Here is a 19,911-nt window from a genome sequence, read left to right as displayed (position 1 = left end):
TTGCCTCCTTTTCTTGCGTAAGATCAGATGAATGCCCACTAATAGGTTTTTTGTTTTATTCACCGAGCCCCCGGTACAGAATTAGGGCAATTTTCAAGGGTAATTAATTGAAGTGTCCTCTTAAAGGGAAGTATCTTTTGTCTTGATTTAGTAAGTTGGAGTCATTAGCTGAAACCTCAATGGTGGAGGGGCAGAGAGATTATGGATTGGAGAATCACAGTACCCAGTTGAGTTCCTGGACCCATTTTGAGAATTGCATGGGAAGTTATCATCCCTTGGATATTACTGTTAATCTCACATATTTAGAGAAGATGTTTGGGGATGTGACTCCATCCATCCATCCATCCATCCATCCATCCTTCGGCACTGTCCCAGACTTCCACGCAATGTTAAAGAGGTGTGTCATCCACGACAGCCCCTCAACACCAAGAGCCTGGGAAGAGTGGTGGGAAGAGTCCACGATGCCTTTTCGGGCTGAGCCCGGCCGGGCCCCGTTGTAGACCCGGCCACCAGGTGCTCGCTGAAGGGTCCCTCCATCCAGGCCTGGCTCCAGACGTGGGCCCCAGGCTTCCTCCAGGCAGGGTCATATTTTTCCCTTACCGATTTTTCATGGGACCTTCTGAACCATTCTTTGTCTGGCCCTTCACCTGAGACCTGTTTGCCTTGGGTGACCCTACCAGGAGTACAAGACTCCCGACAACATAGCTCCCAGGATTCATCCAGGTGATGTGACTATACAGTTTATATAATTTGGTGATGCGTTCTTTTCTCATATATCCCAACCAACACAGACCAATATCTGCAGTTCAACTCTCTCCACCCTCCGGAACGCATAGTAAGAGTCATCAGTACCTGAAATCTCACACACAAAATGTATTCTCAACTATGCAGGGGAAGGAGAAGGAACACATACAGAACCCACTCCAAGCATGTACATACCCCAACAGGGCCTTTATGAAAGACACCCGAAGACCCAAATCAGACCAAAAAAGAGAAAACAGAAAACGGAAATACACTGTCATCCCATATTTGGCAGGGTAATGTTAGAGGAACTGAAACGGAGCCCAAAATACACTGAGACAAAGGTTAGCTCAGCCTAAGGACAAGACACAAACAAATAAGCCGTGTGGTGTAGTCCAAGCAGTTCATTGTGGTGAGGACTACCCAAACATATACATTGGGGAGACAAAATATTCACTCCACCAGTAGATGAGACAGCACAGGATATCAGATATCACAAGGACAAGAGCCATTCATTTGAAGATGACAATCTACATATCTTAGAGAGATGGGTTAAGAAAATAATTTAATGTCAAACTGGAGTGGTCATCCTGAAACAGAGGAGGTGACCTATTCCATCAGCTGTTCTCCACATACTTTGCAGTTTTGAGTTCCTTCCCCTTAATACTACTATTCTATATTACTATTTTTTAGTCAGCATGCATCTCCTTTAAGACTGAGTTCAAAACAATGAGAGAGATTGACAGAGAGCAGTACAAACACACCAACAAAGCACCAACAAAATAGTGGTGTGGTATGATGAAAATGCAAACATCTATGTTTACTCTGCTTCTCAGGTAGTGCATATTGGACAAGAATGTGAAGAAAATAGACTGAATGGAAATCAAAGACAATAAGATTGCTGTATTTTTTTTTTAAATGGCCGCCCACTCACTGTCTTGATCGTACTATTCTACAACCTCATACCAATGGTATCTGTTATTTTTCTAAGCTGTCCCAGTAGGAATATCCTCTCCTCTTCGAGAGTTCCTCAGCTTTTTTGGTGACTGTATTTATGGACCCATCCATTTTTCCCCCCTGCATGAATAAGTGTGTTCCTCAACCTCAGAGAGATAGAATTTGCTAACTAATTGGGCACCAATGTAGATATTTAATCCCTGGTAAGAAAACAAAAGCAATTTCTTCATTCCTTTTGTACACGAATGATTTACTTTTTTTTTGTATTCTGCTGGTCGTTTAGCCAGAATAAGAAGAATGAATCATTTGAAAATGCCCAGTAGCATCAGATCCACAAGGTAATTAGTTTTTATTCAACAGTGATTGGATCAAGTTGTGTGGCTGCTGACATTTTTACATAACAATATATTCAGTTTGTTTTGTTTTTTGATAAATATTCAAGTCCTTTTCTCATGTTCTTTGCATGCCTAACACATAGCTGTCCATCAAGTAATATCAGCCTTTCCATTCTCTTTCTATTTCTCTGTACTGTTAAGATTTCAGTGACATTGTTTCTTCTTGGTGTCACTGGATGAGGTAGTTTATCTGGTCGTTATGCTGTTCAGCCTCAGGACCTGACATTTGGCACCAAAATGGGATGAGCAATCATCACGTCAGACGGAGAAAGAAGAGACATGGAGACATAGGCAAATAAAGGAGAAAGTAAAGTTAAAAAAAAACGGAGAAATGGTTGTGTAATTACTGGGCTCAAGTGAGTCTTTTGGTGCTATAGACAACAAGATAAGATTGATTCCTACCATACAGATGTTCAGTCTGCCAAAGCATGAATACTTTGTGTAAAGGCTCATCGATAGTGTCCATCATTTGCATTTGCTTCCCGAAAATTTAGCTTGAAAACTACATTTTCAATAACCCTGGACTTGACTGCTGAAGTAATTCCTAAAATAATTCTGTCTCCGACAGAGCTTGTAAGTCAAACAAATTTTCAACATTTAAAATAACTAAATCTTTTTCAATCCATTCCAGCCTTGTAAAAAAGCCCCAAACCCAAGCCCCTGTAATTTATTTTAAAAACAACATATTTTTTTTAATCATGACACGCATACTTTACCTGTGCAATCGTTAATTACACACACATACACACACACACACATATATATATATATATATATATATATACAGTATATATAAGTTGCGAATGAGATCTGATCTCAGCTGATGTTGTATCCTGGCGCCTAACTAGCGGTAGCGTCCTGAACCATGGCTTTGATCTCGGATTTCCACCCATATGTCAAAGAAAAGTATGGATACGGTAATGGCTCATCTCAAAAAACTTGTAGGTCGAGCAGCTTGTGTCTCAAAGTACAACTGTATTTTTGGGTTTTTAAATAAATAAGAAAAGTTCCTGACACAAAGTAAACCTTTTAGTGACTGGATTTGTTAATTCATCCGTTTGAGCTTGAGTTTATGCCCCCTTGAGATGAGTACGTCAGGTTAATCCAGTAGTAAATGAGCATATTAAATTTACCAATTTGAGTTGTATTGATTATATCTAACATTATATCTAACATTTTGAATTAGCAGTGATATATCAAACAAAACGTGTTTTGTTTGATTTGCAAATAAAAAAATAAAAAAAACTGACAAGGAATAATGTGAAATTAGTTCATTCACAGTTGTTGTTTTTTTATTCAAATTGTCATTTATGATGAACTATTCGTTCTATTTTCATCTTTTTTCAGGAGCATTATGGCTGCACATTGCTTTGTGTTTCTCCCTCTGTCATAGTTTACAAGGCCTGCAGCTTGAATAATATGTTTGACTCTGAACTGCCCAGAGCATTATAGATGGTGCACACCTCCAAGCTACTGTGAAAATAAACTTTAATCATTTGACAGAATAATTGTAGTAATTAATGATTACAGATGTGTAAACCTGATGTGTTCACTTCTGTCTCCCCATATGGTGAATAATTACACAAAAAATGTTCTCATTCTGCCTTAGGCTCTGTCATAATCCTATTTACAGCATACTGCATCCTTTATGTGCCCCCCACCCCCCACTAAAACAGTCTTTGCTGTAAAATCCATCTTTACTGGTATAGCAGTGTAAAGTTGTCACAAACCCTGAAATGAAAAATCTATATACAAGAAATATATCTATCTGGTTAGAATGAGTCTTCATCAATAATGATGAAAGTGTGCCCTCTTTTGATTTCTTCTATTTTTATGTCCTACACTTCCTGTGTCAGATCTTCAAACAATATTTAATATATAACGGTAATCACAGAAAAAACAAAAAATACTCTTTTTTTTTATGATGATGACAATGAACACTTCACCTTTCTCTGAGGAATTTTGTAGGTTGACCACTTCCTGGAAAGTTCACTATTCTAAGTTTTCACCATTTGTAAATTATGTGTGGATTTGTGGAGTCACATAGCTTTGTAACCATTCTGAGGCTAATTTATTTCAATTATCTTCCTTTTCATCTCTTCTTGAAGGTTTTTTGTTTTTCACCTCTGGGACTTTTTTGCCAACTTAGTTTGTTTTCATGGGATTTAATTTAAGAAGAGGTCATTACTTTTGCTTCATTAAAATTTCAAAGTTGCATTGGTCGCCTTTGGTTGTCTTTGCTTTCTCTAAAATTTTGTTTTGAAGCAAGGTTAAAGAAACAGTAATAGCATTGCTGGAAAACTGCTGGAAGGAAACAGAAAAAAAAATGAAATCCAAACATTACTTTTATAGCCTTTGGCATTTTATATAATTTGAACCATTTATGTCAATTAAATTTGAGTCCAATAAGAGTAACAGGTGTACAGATCTGTTGTTAGTTTGTCTTTAGTTCATGCTTTATGGACCTATAGTCGCTTAAGTGTTCTGCCTCACATATTGACTTTTCTGACTTCATACTTCAAAAATTAAAATTTAGAGCACAGGTTTAAAGTATCCCCAGTTGTTGATTGCACACGATGATTGCATTCTTATTTACACATTATCTTCTCATATTTTCTCTTTAAAATTGCTAAGTAAAGAGTTGTTATTTTCAATTATCAAGTTATGCTGTGATTTAATTACTCAGCTTTGATTGCCATTATTTAGACTGGAGTTGTTTGCCAGGTTTTTCCTGTTCATTAGCTTGTGTGATATTTATATTCTCATTAACGAGTTATTTATATTCCCATCAACAAATGTGTAATTAGTATTCTGTAATGAAAGCAATAACTGTCCTTCTGTTGTCTCTGTCAATCAGTGTCTCGAACCTTGGCATCAGGACGACCACAAGCACAAACGGTTGTTTATACATAATGATTATATAGCATTCGAATTTTCATAGACATTTTATGTAACACTTCAATACACATTTTGTCTGATTTGTTATAAGATGCTGAATGTCTGTGTTTTGTTCATCCATCTTTGTGGATTGCATTGGTTTGCATCCAGGATAAAATTGTTAATTATCTGGCTTTTGCCAATGGTCCAGCTGTGCCCTGTGCAAGAGCTGGCTGAGATAGAATGGAGAAACTGAATTGTGGAGGAGACAGAAAAGGGTAGCTGGACTGTGTTTCATTCCATTCACTTGACTGTGAGCTTGGAGCTTATCATGTTATGTATTGTCAGTGAAGTGAAGCTGGACACTAGCTTTCTACATCTTTAGCTTGTTAAATAGCTGCTGCATCTACAGTAATTTATTTTAGAAAAGTTTTAGAGAATACAGAATGGTGAAAGTTTTTACAAAACAATAGTTCCTACTTTTATCTACTAAATAATCAAATCAACACTAAAACAAGAGTTTCAAGACGATTGGGTAATTTCATGAAATCAGTCATGCACTTTGCTGTTGATAATAATAATAATAATATTATTATTATTATTATTATTATTATTATTATTATTATTATTATTATTATTATTAATAATAATAATAATAATAATAATAATAATAATGTAATTAAAATGTATAACAAAATGGTACAGCACCTTTCATTCAAGAAATGCAGCTTAAAGTGCTTATACAAACATTTAATTGCAAAGCTTTAACAGTTTATTTGTACATACATGTCTTTAAAGGCTGGCCGTGTATTTTAGTTGCTTTTCTATACAGTATTGCTATATTCATGGAACCATGTAAGTAATCTCTGGAGATGTTTTCGGTTCCATCATACTGGATAGTGCTGATGGATTTGTCCTTGACAGATGACTGGGCAAAACAGATGATGTTCAATGAATAAAAAAGCCACCATATGGTAGTGGCTTTCAGATCAGCAGTGTTTGAGAAAATGAAGATGGGCCTTCATGTAACTAAGGACTATTCATCCAATGTGGCCCGTCAGGAACTGGTGACAGCAGTGACCAGTTAGATGCACCTTTGTTTACATGAATATGTGGCCTGCTGAATTAAAATGTTGGAGAGAGATCCTGTCTCAAAAGAAAAGTCATTGTTACCACACAGGAGACCATCAATGGTCTGATCTTGTGAGATTAACAAATAAAACGGCAATAGATTGTCTCAGAATCCAATATTTAAACTCAAATGGGGGATTTGCTGGCATGCTGTGTCCCAAAACTCCATAGAAACAGTTTTTACCAACAAGCTAAAGAATAATCTTATTGAGGAAGGTCCTGAGAGACTTTCAGAGTATTTTTATACAAATCTCTTATCCATTACTTCAAACCAGGAATGAAACAAAACTACATGAACACCAAGCATCTGATTGAGAGAAAGGCAAATTATTATAATTATTATAAGGACCACTGGAAAGGTGGCAGTGTCCATTGTCTGACAGTTAAAGGAGGTGAAGCTTGTGGTAATAGAGAATCTTATAAGGGCCTAACATTATCCCTTCAGATAGCTGGGGGGGGGGGGTGGAGTAAGAAGGTGACGTTAATAGTCCACTGCGATGGCTGCCCTCAAGGACTATGAATTTAAAATTGTCCAATGCACGTAATTTAGCATCTGCAGCCTACCACCTCTCACCCTAGATGTAGAAAGAGCTCAGGGGATGCCATTTTGACAGAGATGTTAACACTATTGTGGACTGCTTTCTGGCAGGAAAAAGTGATTGGTCTGCTCATATTAAAAGTGACTGCTGGCGTAAATGTGTAAATATAGAAGAGGACTATGTTGAAAAAATAAATGTAGCAGGTTTTCTACCTTAGGTCGTGAACTTATCAGTCACATTCAATATGTGTTTAGACTGTTTGAGAAGCACATTAAAAATATGTACAACGTAGAGAGACATAGTTGAACAAGCCTTAGCGTCATACTCTGTTATTATTTGAAAAAAAAGAAAGAAATATTTTATCCACAACTATGTATCTATCTGTCTTTCTGGCTGGCTCGCTGTTGTAAATCATTAGCTAAGCCAACTTCACCTGAAATAATTACTTATTTATCTATTGTTTGGAAAGATGTTCAAGAATGTATCTGTGTTAAATGACATCAGCTGCTCTTCAGCAGATTTTTGTGAGCTACAGCTTAAGGAAATCAAGTTCAAGCAAAAGGCCTCTGAGGCTGAATCTTGAGTTAAATAATTTTCTTGTCTGAGTGCGCTGAACAATGTAATGCTTTAGTAATATGACTTTTATAGGCCAACATACTGAAAGTCTCTGAAAACAGTAATGTAGAGAATAAGCCACTTTTGAAGCCACTAAGGTTTTACAAGCGTTTGTCCAAACAGCAGTCACATTTTCAAAACTCTAAACACAATTATCACAGCATTGGTCTTTTGTGGCCATACCATTCACACATTCCTGTTGCTTTCACAAAATATGCAGTAAATGAACATATTTCCACAATGCTTTCATTTTCTTAACAGACAAGCTATACCTCCCAACAAAATTATGGATTGTTTTTTTTTTATAATTTATGAATGTTAACACACAACATCCCACAATCAGTTCAAAAACAGTATATAACAGCTGATAAACAAACAATTGAATTTTTTTTAATTTTTTTTTTTAATTTTATATACTCAATTAATCCTGAAAGGGAAATTAGCGGCACACTCTAGTGTTAGTATTTCGTACGTGAATATACTGTATTAGCGTTTACAGGCCCTGAACCCACACTCACACACACAGGGGTCCGTACGCATGCAGGGGGGTTGTTAGAGTGGCGGGCAGCTCCTTTATGGTGCGCCCAAATGAGCAACTTGTAAGGGGGATGGCGCCTCGCTCAAGGGCGCGTCGGCAGTGCTCCGGAGGTGAACTGACACCTCCCACTTTTTGGATGGGAACGGGAATCGAACCACTAATCTTGGAATGACCTGCTCTACCACTGAGTCACTGCCCCCCCATTGACACACAGCTGATCATTGCCAAGGGTGGATCTGGCATACCAAGCAGTTCTATCCCAGGTGCATCGCCTCGGATGATATCAGAGATCGTAGAGATCAGAGACAGTAATTATGTGTTTTTTTATGTAACCCCGCCCCGGGCTTTTTGCTGTTGCAGATTTTTTTTTGTGTTCAGAATGCTCTTGTGTGTTTCATGGCTATTTTGTTCACTGTAAGCTTTTTCTTTTCTATCATATTGTAAACAGTATTTTTACTGTACCTCCTGTAATAAACTGTAAAGGAAAAAAACCTGATTTGCTCTTTACTGGAATGCTTTTGAATATGAAAATTGCATGTGGACATAAAGTTCCCAACCAATACTTTTTGTGTACATTTTGCAGGCAAATACCATTAAAACTGAAACATAAAAGTCTATGTAATTTTTCAAATGTCAATGATACCCAGTATTTTGAAACCTGGTATACTTTGATTGGCTGCATGTACCTTATGAGGTGAAAACAAGCATTATTGTTTGACACAGTAATTTCATTTTGAGTCGAATATCCAGTGTTTTGGGAAAGTGTGTGTACAGAAAAAGATATATTCTATTTTGAAATGAAGTTAGTATTTATTTGACAAAATGTGTTTTTGAGAAGAAAATTAACCATTTGGTCAATTGTGCTTTGTAGGTGTGAGTCTGTTAAGAGTTTTGAAAATGTGACTGCTTGTTAGCCACTGAAAAAAACTGTAATATGAACTTATACCAGACAATAGAACGGGTCAGTCTGTGCCTCTTTCAATCATGTCAAGCAGATTAATATGATATAATTCATATAAGTGTAATTTCAGATTGTGATATGCATGGTACATTGATAAATGATTTAAATTTTAATTGACGTCACTCACAATGATGCCGATTCACAGTGGGATCGGCACTGTGTGTGTGTGTGTGTGTGTGTGTGTGTGTGTGTGTGTGTGTGTGTGTGTGTGTGTGTGTCAAACACACAAGATTGACACACACACTTGCATCACATTTACCCTTTTCTCCATGTAGTCAATGTTGCTTCATCTTGGCTTTTCACACTGTGTAAGTTCTCTGGTGGCACCCAGTGATCTGCTATCCCCCTCTAATTTCCCTTGGCGTTTGAGAACGATATGAGGAGTTAGCTGTAAGCAACAGCTCCCTGCCCCACTAGCCTGTTTGATGAAATCAATCCACAATGTGTGCATCTGTGTGTGCTTCCTTTTGCTGTGTCAATCTCCGTATCTTTTCATGTGGGAATTTATGGTTATACTTCATAGTCCTGCATGGTTTCTTCTCTGTTTTGTTTTTGGACTGAGTAAAATCCATGTACAATTTCTTATAAAGTAAGTTCACAGACATGCTGCAGCCAAAATTTACATAGTTGCTATTACCTCCATGTTTACTGTATATCATTTTCTATGTAGTTTCAGATTGTGTCATCCACCAGCACAATTAGATGGGCCCAAGTGATTGTACAGAAATGGTTGCACTTTGCATTCAGTCATCCCACCGTACCTCCTGGAATGTAGTTAAGATTGATTGGGTCGTAGCTTCTGCCAGAGGATGATACTGATAAAAGAGCGCAACGAATCTTCAACAAGGCCACACACATAATCATTTTATGATTAAACACAACAGACGTTGGTTGTTAGAGTCATACTCAACCCCATGGTCCCATTACAGAATGCGAGATGTTTATCATGTAACTTGATTGATGCTAATGCTGCAATGTTTTCTGAAGTGAGCAATGCTTGCTGCTTATGATGATACTCATTTACCAGTGGAATTACAGTATTTCATGTAGACAATGAGGCCTCAGAGGGTCACACTGGCTCTGATGTCACATAAAACATATAATGTGATTTTTTTGCATATGAGAACCCTCACATTGCCGGCACAATGAGAACATAATTCACCGAGAACTGTTCAAGATAACCATTTTAGGCATCGTTTTAACACTCTAATTTGCTGTTGGTTAGAGTATCTGTGTGCAAAATTGTATATGTATGTGTGTGTTTGTGCATGCCTGTGTACGTGCGTGTGTGTGTGTGTGTGTGCGTGTGTACGGACTCATCTTTAACAGTGTGGCTTTCGAGGTGTGAAGTGGAACAGACTTTAGGTAATGAAGGAGATGGGACTGTGTAATTATTCTGCAGAGAAAGGATTACTGGTCTACTTAACCATTAATGGTTCACCTTGAAGTGCAAATGCCAAGGGGATAAAACCGACACCTCTCTGCCCCTCATTAACTTCAACTGGACTGAAGACGTTTGCTACTAAGCCACCATTGCTTAATGTGGAATATTTTCCAGTTGCCCCTCCGCTTTATTTGAATAATTTGGCTAATGTCCTGTGGCAAAGTATTAAGAAGTATGAAAACCGATCAATGTTTATGAGATACGATATGGACTATTGCCATTTTATGTTTCAGAGAATGTTTAGTTAAGGATGTGGGTCTAATAAGAATCACCAGGTGTTTCATTGCATCAACATCTGTGGGTTTAACCATTTAAGAAAAGATTTAGCTTCATATCATGTAACCCAGGGAGGATTTATAAAATAAATGCTTTGCCTGTTCACATTTTTGCAAAAGAAAATACAGAATCACTTCATCATAAGCAGTGATTTTTGTGTCATATTTATGTGCTACTGAGGCCCCATCCACACGATGCCAGAACTTTTTGAAAACGCAACTTTTTGGTTGCGTTTACACCTTCCGTCCACACGACAACGCAGATATCCGGAAAGAAAACTCAACTTTTTGAAAACGCTGGCCGAGGTGGATTTTTAAAAAAATGCTGGGTCTGTGTTGTCGTGTGGGTGGTGTATCTGAAACTTTTTAAAAACGCTGGTGTCTTGCCTACGACTAAAACCTCTGTGACGTCATATTTATGGGTCCGTGTTTTGGGACGACAAAACACGGAGGATTCCTATTGGATAAAATTTGACTCAATACTGCCACCACATGGTTTGGCATGCTTATAGCCGTCTTCGAAAACACACTGCTGCGTTTACGTGTGGACGGATATTTTTTTGAAAACACTTTCGTGTGGATGCACATCGTTTTTGATGCGTTTTTAAAAAGTTGCGTTTTCAAAAAAATCCATCATCGTGTGGACGGGGCCTGACATTCACTGAAAATTTCAGTATTTTCAATAATAATATACTGTATATAAAAAAAAACAACTAACTCGGTGTCCAACTGTGTTTATCAACAAGCCCACTTTTAGAGTATATCAGATTTATGGTCTTTCTAAAAATGAATCGGATGTCTTATTCAGATGATGATAATTTCTCAAAAAATATCCGACTATAGGCAGCGTGTGCGTGTGCGTGTGTGTCTCTATATATGCATGCATAGAATTGCATTTTCATGCATTTACATGTAAATTTCTGTGTGTGGATTAGGTCACCTCCTGCTGAATCTGGCTGACTCTATTTTATCAAAGAGGCAGAGATTGAGAGTTAAGGATATGTCAAGGATTGCCTCCAAGTTTAGCTCAGCCGCAGGGGCAGGATTTCCATTTTTGTTCCCATTACCAAAAATGCACCATGCTGTTAGAGCTGACCCTAGGGAGAAAACATATTAATATCAAAGGCTAACTTTTTGAGCGACCGTCTGAGGACCTGCAACTTTTTCTTTGTGCATACCTGCTGGCATGATAACGTAGTGAAACTGTGTTTGCATGAATTTGAATTCCAACAATTATCTTGATTTTCTTATCAACATGAATCTATATCCTTTAATTCAGGTTTAGTAGAGGTTTACATTTCATTCACTTTAAATTTAATCTTTTTTACCTTTATGTTTTGCAACCATTAACACTGAATTCAATCTGTTTTACTGTCAAAATGATTGATCTAAATCTCCAAAGCAACTCCTGCTGCTGCTTCTGAAACCGTTTCATTTCTGTAAATGCATTTCACTCATGACAGGATTTAGTTCCCTCTGCTGCACTTGTACTTGACAGAGTTTGGACTCAGCCTTGTCTGTCTTCTGTTCTCTCCAGGAACCACAGTGATGAGGATGATGGCGTTTGATGCAGATGACCCCGCAACAGATAATGCCGCACTGCGCTACAATATCGTCAGGCAGTCTCCAGCCAACCCTACCTCGAACATGTTCTACATCGATGCAGAGAGAGGCGACATTGTCACAGCCATCTCCTCTGTTTTGCTCGACAGAGAGGTGAGTATAACTTGTGAGTGTGTGTCTGAATGTGGTCCAAGCGGAACATAACATAAGTTAACGCAGGTACTTTTCACAAGCTTCACAAAGCATGTCACTTACATGTCACAAGCAATGTCAGTGAGCAGACTGAGAAATGTGTGTGTATATAGTCTATAGTGTGTCTGTGTGTGCTGCCATTTGATACACTTTGTGATACAGTGAGTATATGCAGAAGCCAAATGACAGTCTCTATTTCCACGTCTAACTGGAGCGAGACAACGGGATGATTGCTTTTTCAGAGGGATAACGAATGCCAGAACATCGATTGGGTTCGCTGGTGGAAGAGGAATATTAGCTGTTGTCAGACACTTAGCGCATAGTTTAATTGAGGTGATACACACTCATCCGCCAGCTCTGGTGGTGTCCAACAAGTCTGGCTGAAAACCTCCCATCCGGAACTGCTGGAACCACTGCAGCTAACCGGCCTGATGAGCCGCTCCTTGTGTTACAGGAAACTGTTTAATAGAGGGCTAATTGATTAAAAGTGCAGCAGAATGAGATGGAAATCAATGCACTTAGCACAGTTTGTATTCTGTTTTTGACATGAGAGACGTACGATTGAAAGCTGAGCCTTTATAAGATGACCAGTAAGACCAGTTGGGTATTTCAAAAGATGACACTTCATCAAGGAAAGATAGACACTACAGCCGCACTCCTCCACTAGCCGAGATTTATTACAATATCTGTAAGGCTGGTGTTTGACTGTGCAGTTTAGTGCATAATGGAAAATGTGTTCAAATTCATCTCAATATACTCTAAATCAGTTCATCAGCTTATTCTCTTGTGCCAACATATATTTTCTAATTACCAAGATCTGTTATATAACTCTGTATGTCAGCAGTATCCTACTGGATTCATGTTTTATCTATTCCCTGAAACACACAGAACAATTTAGCTTCATTCACACCACGTTTGTTCTGGCATCATTTTCTGATTGCCTGTTTCTGGCAGATTTCCTGCTGATACACAGAAATTGATTTTTGTTGTAATCAATTTGCCTTGTTGAAGCCTTAATTTTCTAGAGACTGTGAATGCAGGGTGTACCTAAAGAGGGGAGAAAAAAACGCTTAGAGTCATATTCCCAATCGAGTTAGTAATGCACCTGAAATATCTTACTTTTAAAATACCCTCAAAGCTACAGAAGTGTAATCCAATATGGTATTTTATTTCAATTAAATCCAAACGGCCGTGACTAATCCATAAAAACCCAAAGGCTGTATCATCTTGGAGCAGCATATAAGATTGTCTTCATGTTGAATCTAGTTTCACCCATCCCTCTTCTTTCCCGCACGGATATAATTTATTAATCTGCTAGATTTTTCAAGGTTAACAGTCCAGCCAGAGTGCAGCATTTCTGTAAAAGAAAGAAAAAAACAGAAAGAAAAGTGAGATTTCTTTAGTCAGCAGAACCAGATGGAAGTGCAGAAGGAAAAAGTTTTAAATTGTCCTCCTCCAGCTCTGGACAGATTTATACCCAGGCCCTCCAGCACAGCCTCATAGATATGGCTCCGGCATGACACCCATCGATTCCATCTGCCATCCAGACCGTACATTTTGAAGACAGCATGTCCAGCATATGTGTGCACTGCATTTGTGTTAGAGAGAGCGAGAGAGACAAGTTTACACAACAGACGGATGAAGAAGTGATAGATGGAAGAACTGTGCCCCTCTTTCCTCCAAATTCCTCAGACATAATTCAGGTGAAACTCCAAGTGTGTGTGGATAGACATTTCACTAACCCCCCTGGGGAAGCACAAAGCAATCTGGGGAAAATTGGACAATCAATTTTGTGACATTGAAATCAGTTTGATTTTCCTCCTAGTGCTCTCTCTGAGGCATAAAATCATGTCTTGATATATTTTGTTTTTCTTCCCACTTTGAATCAGACACATCTCTCCTGTCTTATATTATTCTCACACATGACACTGTTGAATCAATAGCAGGTGTTTTCTCTTTCTGACATCTTATATTACTGCGTGTATGAGGCCATTTTCATAACTCTGAAAAGATGCAGAAGTGTTCATGTCTTTTATTGAAAACCTCTCCTTATCATTAGAAACTCTTCTTCTCGAAAGGATCTGAAAATATTTACTGAGGCTGTGCTGGGATGCATCTGCCTGCTTGCTGATGGTGCGGGAACCTTAATCTGGTTCAAATTCATAAGGACTTAAACAGGATTGAATGGAAAAAGAAATACTCTCATTTTGATCCCGCACAATGCTGAGATATCAATACCAATATTTCAAATGGTTGATTTGTCCAGTCCCTTTTTCCTCTTTTGGTTTAGTGTCATGCATCCCCCTCATTTATCACAGCCCAATAATGCTTCCTCCTTCCATCATTTGGAGGGATGTGAACAGTGAGGAGTCAGAAGTAGTCAGTTACCACAATAAAAGCTACTTCCATATAAATGAGCCAATCCTGTCCCCGCTCTTAATTTAAACAGACATCCTACATTCCTAACATGAGTATGCACTTGGTTAGAAAAAGTGGGTGGTTGTCTGTCTTGACCAGTATGTTGAACGAGGGATACTGTATTTAGAGAGAGAAAGCACGAGACGGAGAGAAAAAAGAATAAGAGCGCATGAACAGGGGAACTGCAAGTTAAGAAAGCAACAACTCTGGGCAACAACACAAGTCAGTAACATGTAGTTAATGGGATATAAACATGTTCAGAAAGAGATGAAGAGGAGAAAGGAGACATTCATGTCTCCTCTTCAATGTAGAGAAGGTGTCTACCTCACAGATTATGAGTACGAGATGGTTCCATGGGAGAGGAGCTGGAGAAACGAGGGCTCTGGATAGCCTGGCTTTCGACGCCCAAGGGACCACAAGAAATGCGGCATCCTAGGAGCAAGGTATTCTAGTCTGGTAATAGGGGCTTGTCCCTGACCATTATGGGCTTATCACTCGAGAAAAAATTTATATTCTGTTCTGAATGTTACAGGGAACAAGTGCAGACCAATACACTGAGCTAATATTACCGTACTTTCCTTTTTTTTGGGGGGGGGGGTAAGGGGGGGGGTGCAGAATGCAACCTATTTGTGCAGTAAAATGTAGGTGAAAGAATGCATCCCTTGAAATGTTTTCCGTAGAATTAGGAATATATCATAAACAGAGTAAATAACAGTAAGCGTATTGTTAGATCACAATCTTCAAAGATGTATAGGGCCAACTTAAGGTTTGCAGAAAATCACTGGTCATCCAGGTTTTATATCCTTAAAACAAGCCTGAAGTTCCGTTGTCTGATGAGTTTCATCTGGTACAATTACACACCATCTGCACAACAATGAAAGTTTATGGCGCATGCTTTATATAGGGTGAACATTATTGATCCAACTAATACAATAGAGTCAAGCACCTCGTCTGATGTAAGTTAATGGGCATTTGGATAATTTGGATTAGTTTTGTCTCTGCAGTGCAGATGACAGCCTAAATGGAAATATAACTGATAACTGACTAGTTTGCCAGAAATTTTAGAAAAAAACAAGTAATACTGGCCCAAATCTCTGAATCAAATCTTGGCTATTTATCTGTTAAAGTTAACGGTTATTTTAAATGATTGTGGTAAACATCCTGTTAATAAAGAATGATTGAGCATACAGAGGTGAACAGTAAAATGTTGTTAGTAGTCTTGTAAATCAGAAAACAATTGATGGTGATGCTGGCAAACTATGCTACAGTTCCCTCCAGTTCACAAAATTCTGTGCTCCTCTGGTTTAGTCACGTGACATTACTCAAAAATTGCATTGATAAAGATTCATTGTTTTTTTCTTTTTTGTTTTTCTACTGGCTCTTTGCAGCACAAGTATGCATTCAACATTTGCGGATTCACATACTGCTGGCAGAAGCAACCATGTCAGACACATGCTGCTCAGGCACTGTAATCCTTCACACACTCACAAATATCATTAATACACACAAATATCATTCATACCCAATCACAAATAGGTTTCACAAACACACACACACACACACACACACACACACACACACACACACACACACACACACACACACACACACACACACACACAATGAGCTAACCTTGATTCAGGCTTGGTTATGGTGGTCAGTGTAATGTAGTGAAGCTGTTTCAACATCATTTAGAATATGTTTGAAATTTTAATTTTATAGCCATGTAGACAACCCCCCCCCACCACACACACACACAGACACACACACATCATTGTGATCTATTTCAGTATGTGGAGAGTCTGTCAGCAGACGGGTCACCAGAGAGGACAGACTGTTAATGGCAGTGTGACTTTCTGACTGTAATGTTGTCTGGCCAATCTGGGAGCTGTCTCAGCTAAGGATAGACAATCGATGAAGTCAGCTGACCTCTCCATCCCCTTCTGTGTTCGACAAAGTTGAATTACATGGAGATAGAATGAATGAATGAACGCGTGTGTGTCTGTGTGTCTTTGTGTGTGTATGCGTGCGTGTGTGTGCGTGTGTGTTGTGATGTTTAAATTCAAGTAGATAGACTTTTTCATATCATTTTTTGAGATTACGTTTTGATACAGAGTGAGTTTTGCACCTACTGGCTCTGCTCACACTGTAGGCAAAAGCAGCTTAAAGTGGTGCCAAGTGGTTCAAATGTGGTTTTTGAGGATTGTGTGAGCAGCAAAAATCTGGTATTCTCAATTCCGATCTGGGCCGCTTTCACAAATTCGATCAGATGCTAGATCACATCTGATTCCTGTGACTGCAGTTTGAATAGTTAGATCTGAATTTGTGTGGCTTTTTTTACTCTGAGCATCCTAATATCAATGTTTTTTCAGCAATCTTGGACAAAGAAATACATTCCATCAATGACATCTTGAGAAATGAGGTTACAAATTTAAGAAAAAATAAATGAGATGGCAAGATGCTTCAATAAAACCCTGTTTTTGGGATGAATTAATGCTCGCATCACTGCTTTGTTAATATCTATAATGACAAGGCATGCCAATGACATTTTGTGATGTTCATCAGCATGCTACATGCAAATGCATGGTAGTCAGGCAAATCTGATTCCACTAATTTCAGACATGCATCACTTACACAGATGAATATGAACACAAGAGACAAAAACATCAGTTTTGAGGGGGAAAAAGAATCCTAGTGGAAGTCTAGCCTTTGTCTCAGAAACGCCAATAAGAACTTCCAGGCTAGATGAAGCAACAGGTAATCGAGAAGGCTGCTGTGTATGTCCTTCAGCTGCACAATATATCGATTTAACACTGCCATCACAGTAGGTGTGTCGAGACGTGACACATTCTTTGCTGCTTAATATAAATAAAAACTCTTGACATGCAGACTTGCCTTCACCGCGGTTGTGTCTCAGATCCACCATTGATACTTCAGTTAGTGGAGGAAATACATAAGCTACACCCTTGGCATTTACCAATTCATGGTAAAACATAAGTGCTTATACTTTCTGACAAGAGGAGAAATAATGTGCCCTAACCCCACTCCCCAAATTTCTGTTGCTCGTTGTCTCACTCAACACAGCCATCAAAGACCAATCATCAAACCTCCTGTCGAGTCTGCTCCAATGTTCATTCTGGTTAAAAGGCAGTTCTTCCTCCTTCACTGTGCCGCTAATAAAAATGGACTTGACCTTTTTGCCCTTCCTCCATCTTTTGAGATACGTTTTGAGAGCTTATTGAATGTGTCTCTTTTCTGACAGAGAGCCTTTCTTTGCAAGTAGTGCAGTTTTTGTTTCTTCTTTTGTTTTTTGAAGGTGACTTTCAAATAGCAGAGCTGAGCAATCAAAATAGGAAAACGAAGATTTGCACCACAATATGACAGCGGCATTCTTCTGTATAAGCCAGTAAAAATGCGTGATGTGTAAGAATCATAAGAAAAATTCTATGAAAAATATTTTTTAAATAACGTCTCCTGACAGTGAGAGTTTTAATTTTATTCGCTCAGCATCGTCTGTCAACAAATGATCTTTACACTTTCTGTGTATTTGAAGCTCACTTTTGCCAAACTAATACATATCTGAAGTGACAGGAAGATGGACGAATGTATGCATCTCATCTTAGATCAGCTGTTTAGTTTGAAATTGCATCTGTAAGTACAGTGACCTAGTGTTTGCCAGGAGTGACCTTGGCCGGGTGCTTCCTGTTTTTGGCTGATAAGGAAGCTTATACTGTCTAATGGCTTATTTGGCTCAGTGGCCAGATTGTGTGTGTGTGTGTGTGTGTGTGTGTGTGTGTGTGTGTGTGTGTGTGTGTGTGTGTGTGTGTGTGTGTGTGTGCCTGTGCGTGTGCGTGTGCGTGTGTGTGTGTGTGCGCGCGCGCATACTGTGATGAATGACAACTGAGGGTTTGGCAAGTTCTACTCTTTGAGAAAACTGCATTCATTTTTTCCACCTTCAGAGACAACAAAGAAGATATTATTGTTCCCTTTCATTGTACCTGTTCATTATATTGTTTTCTTGCTGATTTTCATTTAATGTTTTTTCTCTCTTTCTCTCCCTCACTGTCTGTCTTTGTTGTCATCTGCCTCGCATCCCCTTCGCTGTCAACACTTCACTGTGGACATCCAATTACTTGCAGGTCATAACATAGTGATTCCATTCAGCGGAGCGCCATTCAGCGCAGGTCCCTCAAACAGCCATTCAAATTACGTCCTCTGCTGCCTTCAGAGGTGCCGCTCTGCAAAATGTCGCTTTCAAATATTTCTGCGTCCACCACCTAATCTGATCCCACAGACATAATTGAATGTCAGTCGTCATATAAAGGTGCTTTCCTCTCTTCAATTAGCGTCTCGTTTCCGCATGTCACTGCAATGAGACAAAGCAGACAGAGAAATATTTACTCCTCCAAGGTAGGCTGGGTGAGTTATTATATTATGCCATTTATATGCAAATAATATAGCACAGGGAACATACTGATAAGATTTCATTACAGTAGATCTGATGCGCACTTCACTTTATAAACTCCCTTTCATTCCCCAATTATGATCTGGAGATTGGAATGGTGTGAAGAGATGAGCCAGGTGGTGAAACATACAGTCAAGTATGGGTAGAGGTGGGCCCCCAAGGAAGGAGGACAAGCAAAGAGGCATGGAAACCCAGTTAAGGATTAAGTGTGAAGAGGTGCAGTACAGCCTGTGAGGTGGCCGGAAAGAAGAAGAGGTGATCTGAGAGCAAGTGAAGTGCAGGTTCGATATCTGCGAGAAGATGCTGCTTCCAGTTGGCAGTTTAATGGACGAGTGAGATCTGGGACGGTGCAGAGTAGAGAGCAATTTTTAGCAAAGGCATTTTATTCACAGCAGCAACAAAGAAACTGAAATACTTTGTCCCCACAGCCCAGCAAGATTTTTTTTTAACTCGCCGAGAGCTTCAGAACTCTGGAGAAGTCATTTAAAGATACAGAAACGTATATCTGCAAGCACCAAGAGAATGCAAAGCTAGAGTATATAAATAAAATACAGCCAGTGGTGTAAAATGTTTTCACAGATTTATTTATTTTTTTACACTGTAGAAAGAGTCAGTGGGAATATTTCTCCACATACTGTAGGGTTCCATGAAGTGGCTTCTGTTGTGAAGTTTAATGATGATTTGTGCCTCGTGTGCACGTCTAGAGTGAAGAACGCTACTTGGTTTTCATGCTCTAAATTGATACTTTTGCTGGTGATTAATTAAATTATTTTTTGACATTGATTTGTGTTTCTGTTTTG

General features: G+C 38.8%; 1 protein-coding gene across 1 annotated transcript in view; it reads left to right on the top strand.

Moving 5' to 3' along the window:
• Positions 1–19,911, top strand: part of cdh13 (cadherin 13, H-cadherin (heart)) — a 370,468-nt gene that overhangs the window by 194,208 nt on the left and 156,349 nt on the right. Inside the window, exon 7 of the mRNA XM_068313468.1 lies at positions 12,011–12,189. Coding sequence (XP_068169569.1) covers positions 12,011–12,189 — 179 coding nt within the window. The remainder of the gene's footprint in view (positions 1–12,010; positions 12,190–19,911) is intronic.

The sequence above is a fragment of the Antennarius striatus genome, chromosome 4 (assembly GCF_040054535.1).
Source record: "Antennarius striatus isolate MH-2024 chromosome 4, ASM4005453v1, whole genome shotgun sequence".
In the NCBI taxonomy this organism is placed as follows: Eukaryota; Metazoa; Chordata; class Actinopteri; order Lophiiformes; family Antennariidae; genus Antennarius; species Antennarius striatus.
This window is presented reverse-complemented; position numbering and strand designations above follow the sequence as displayed.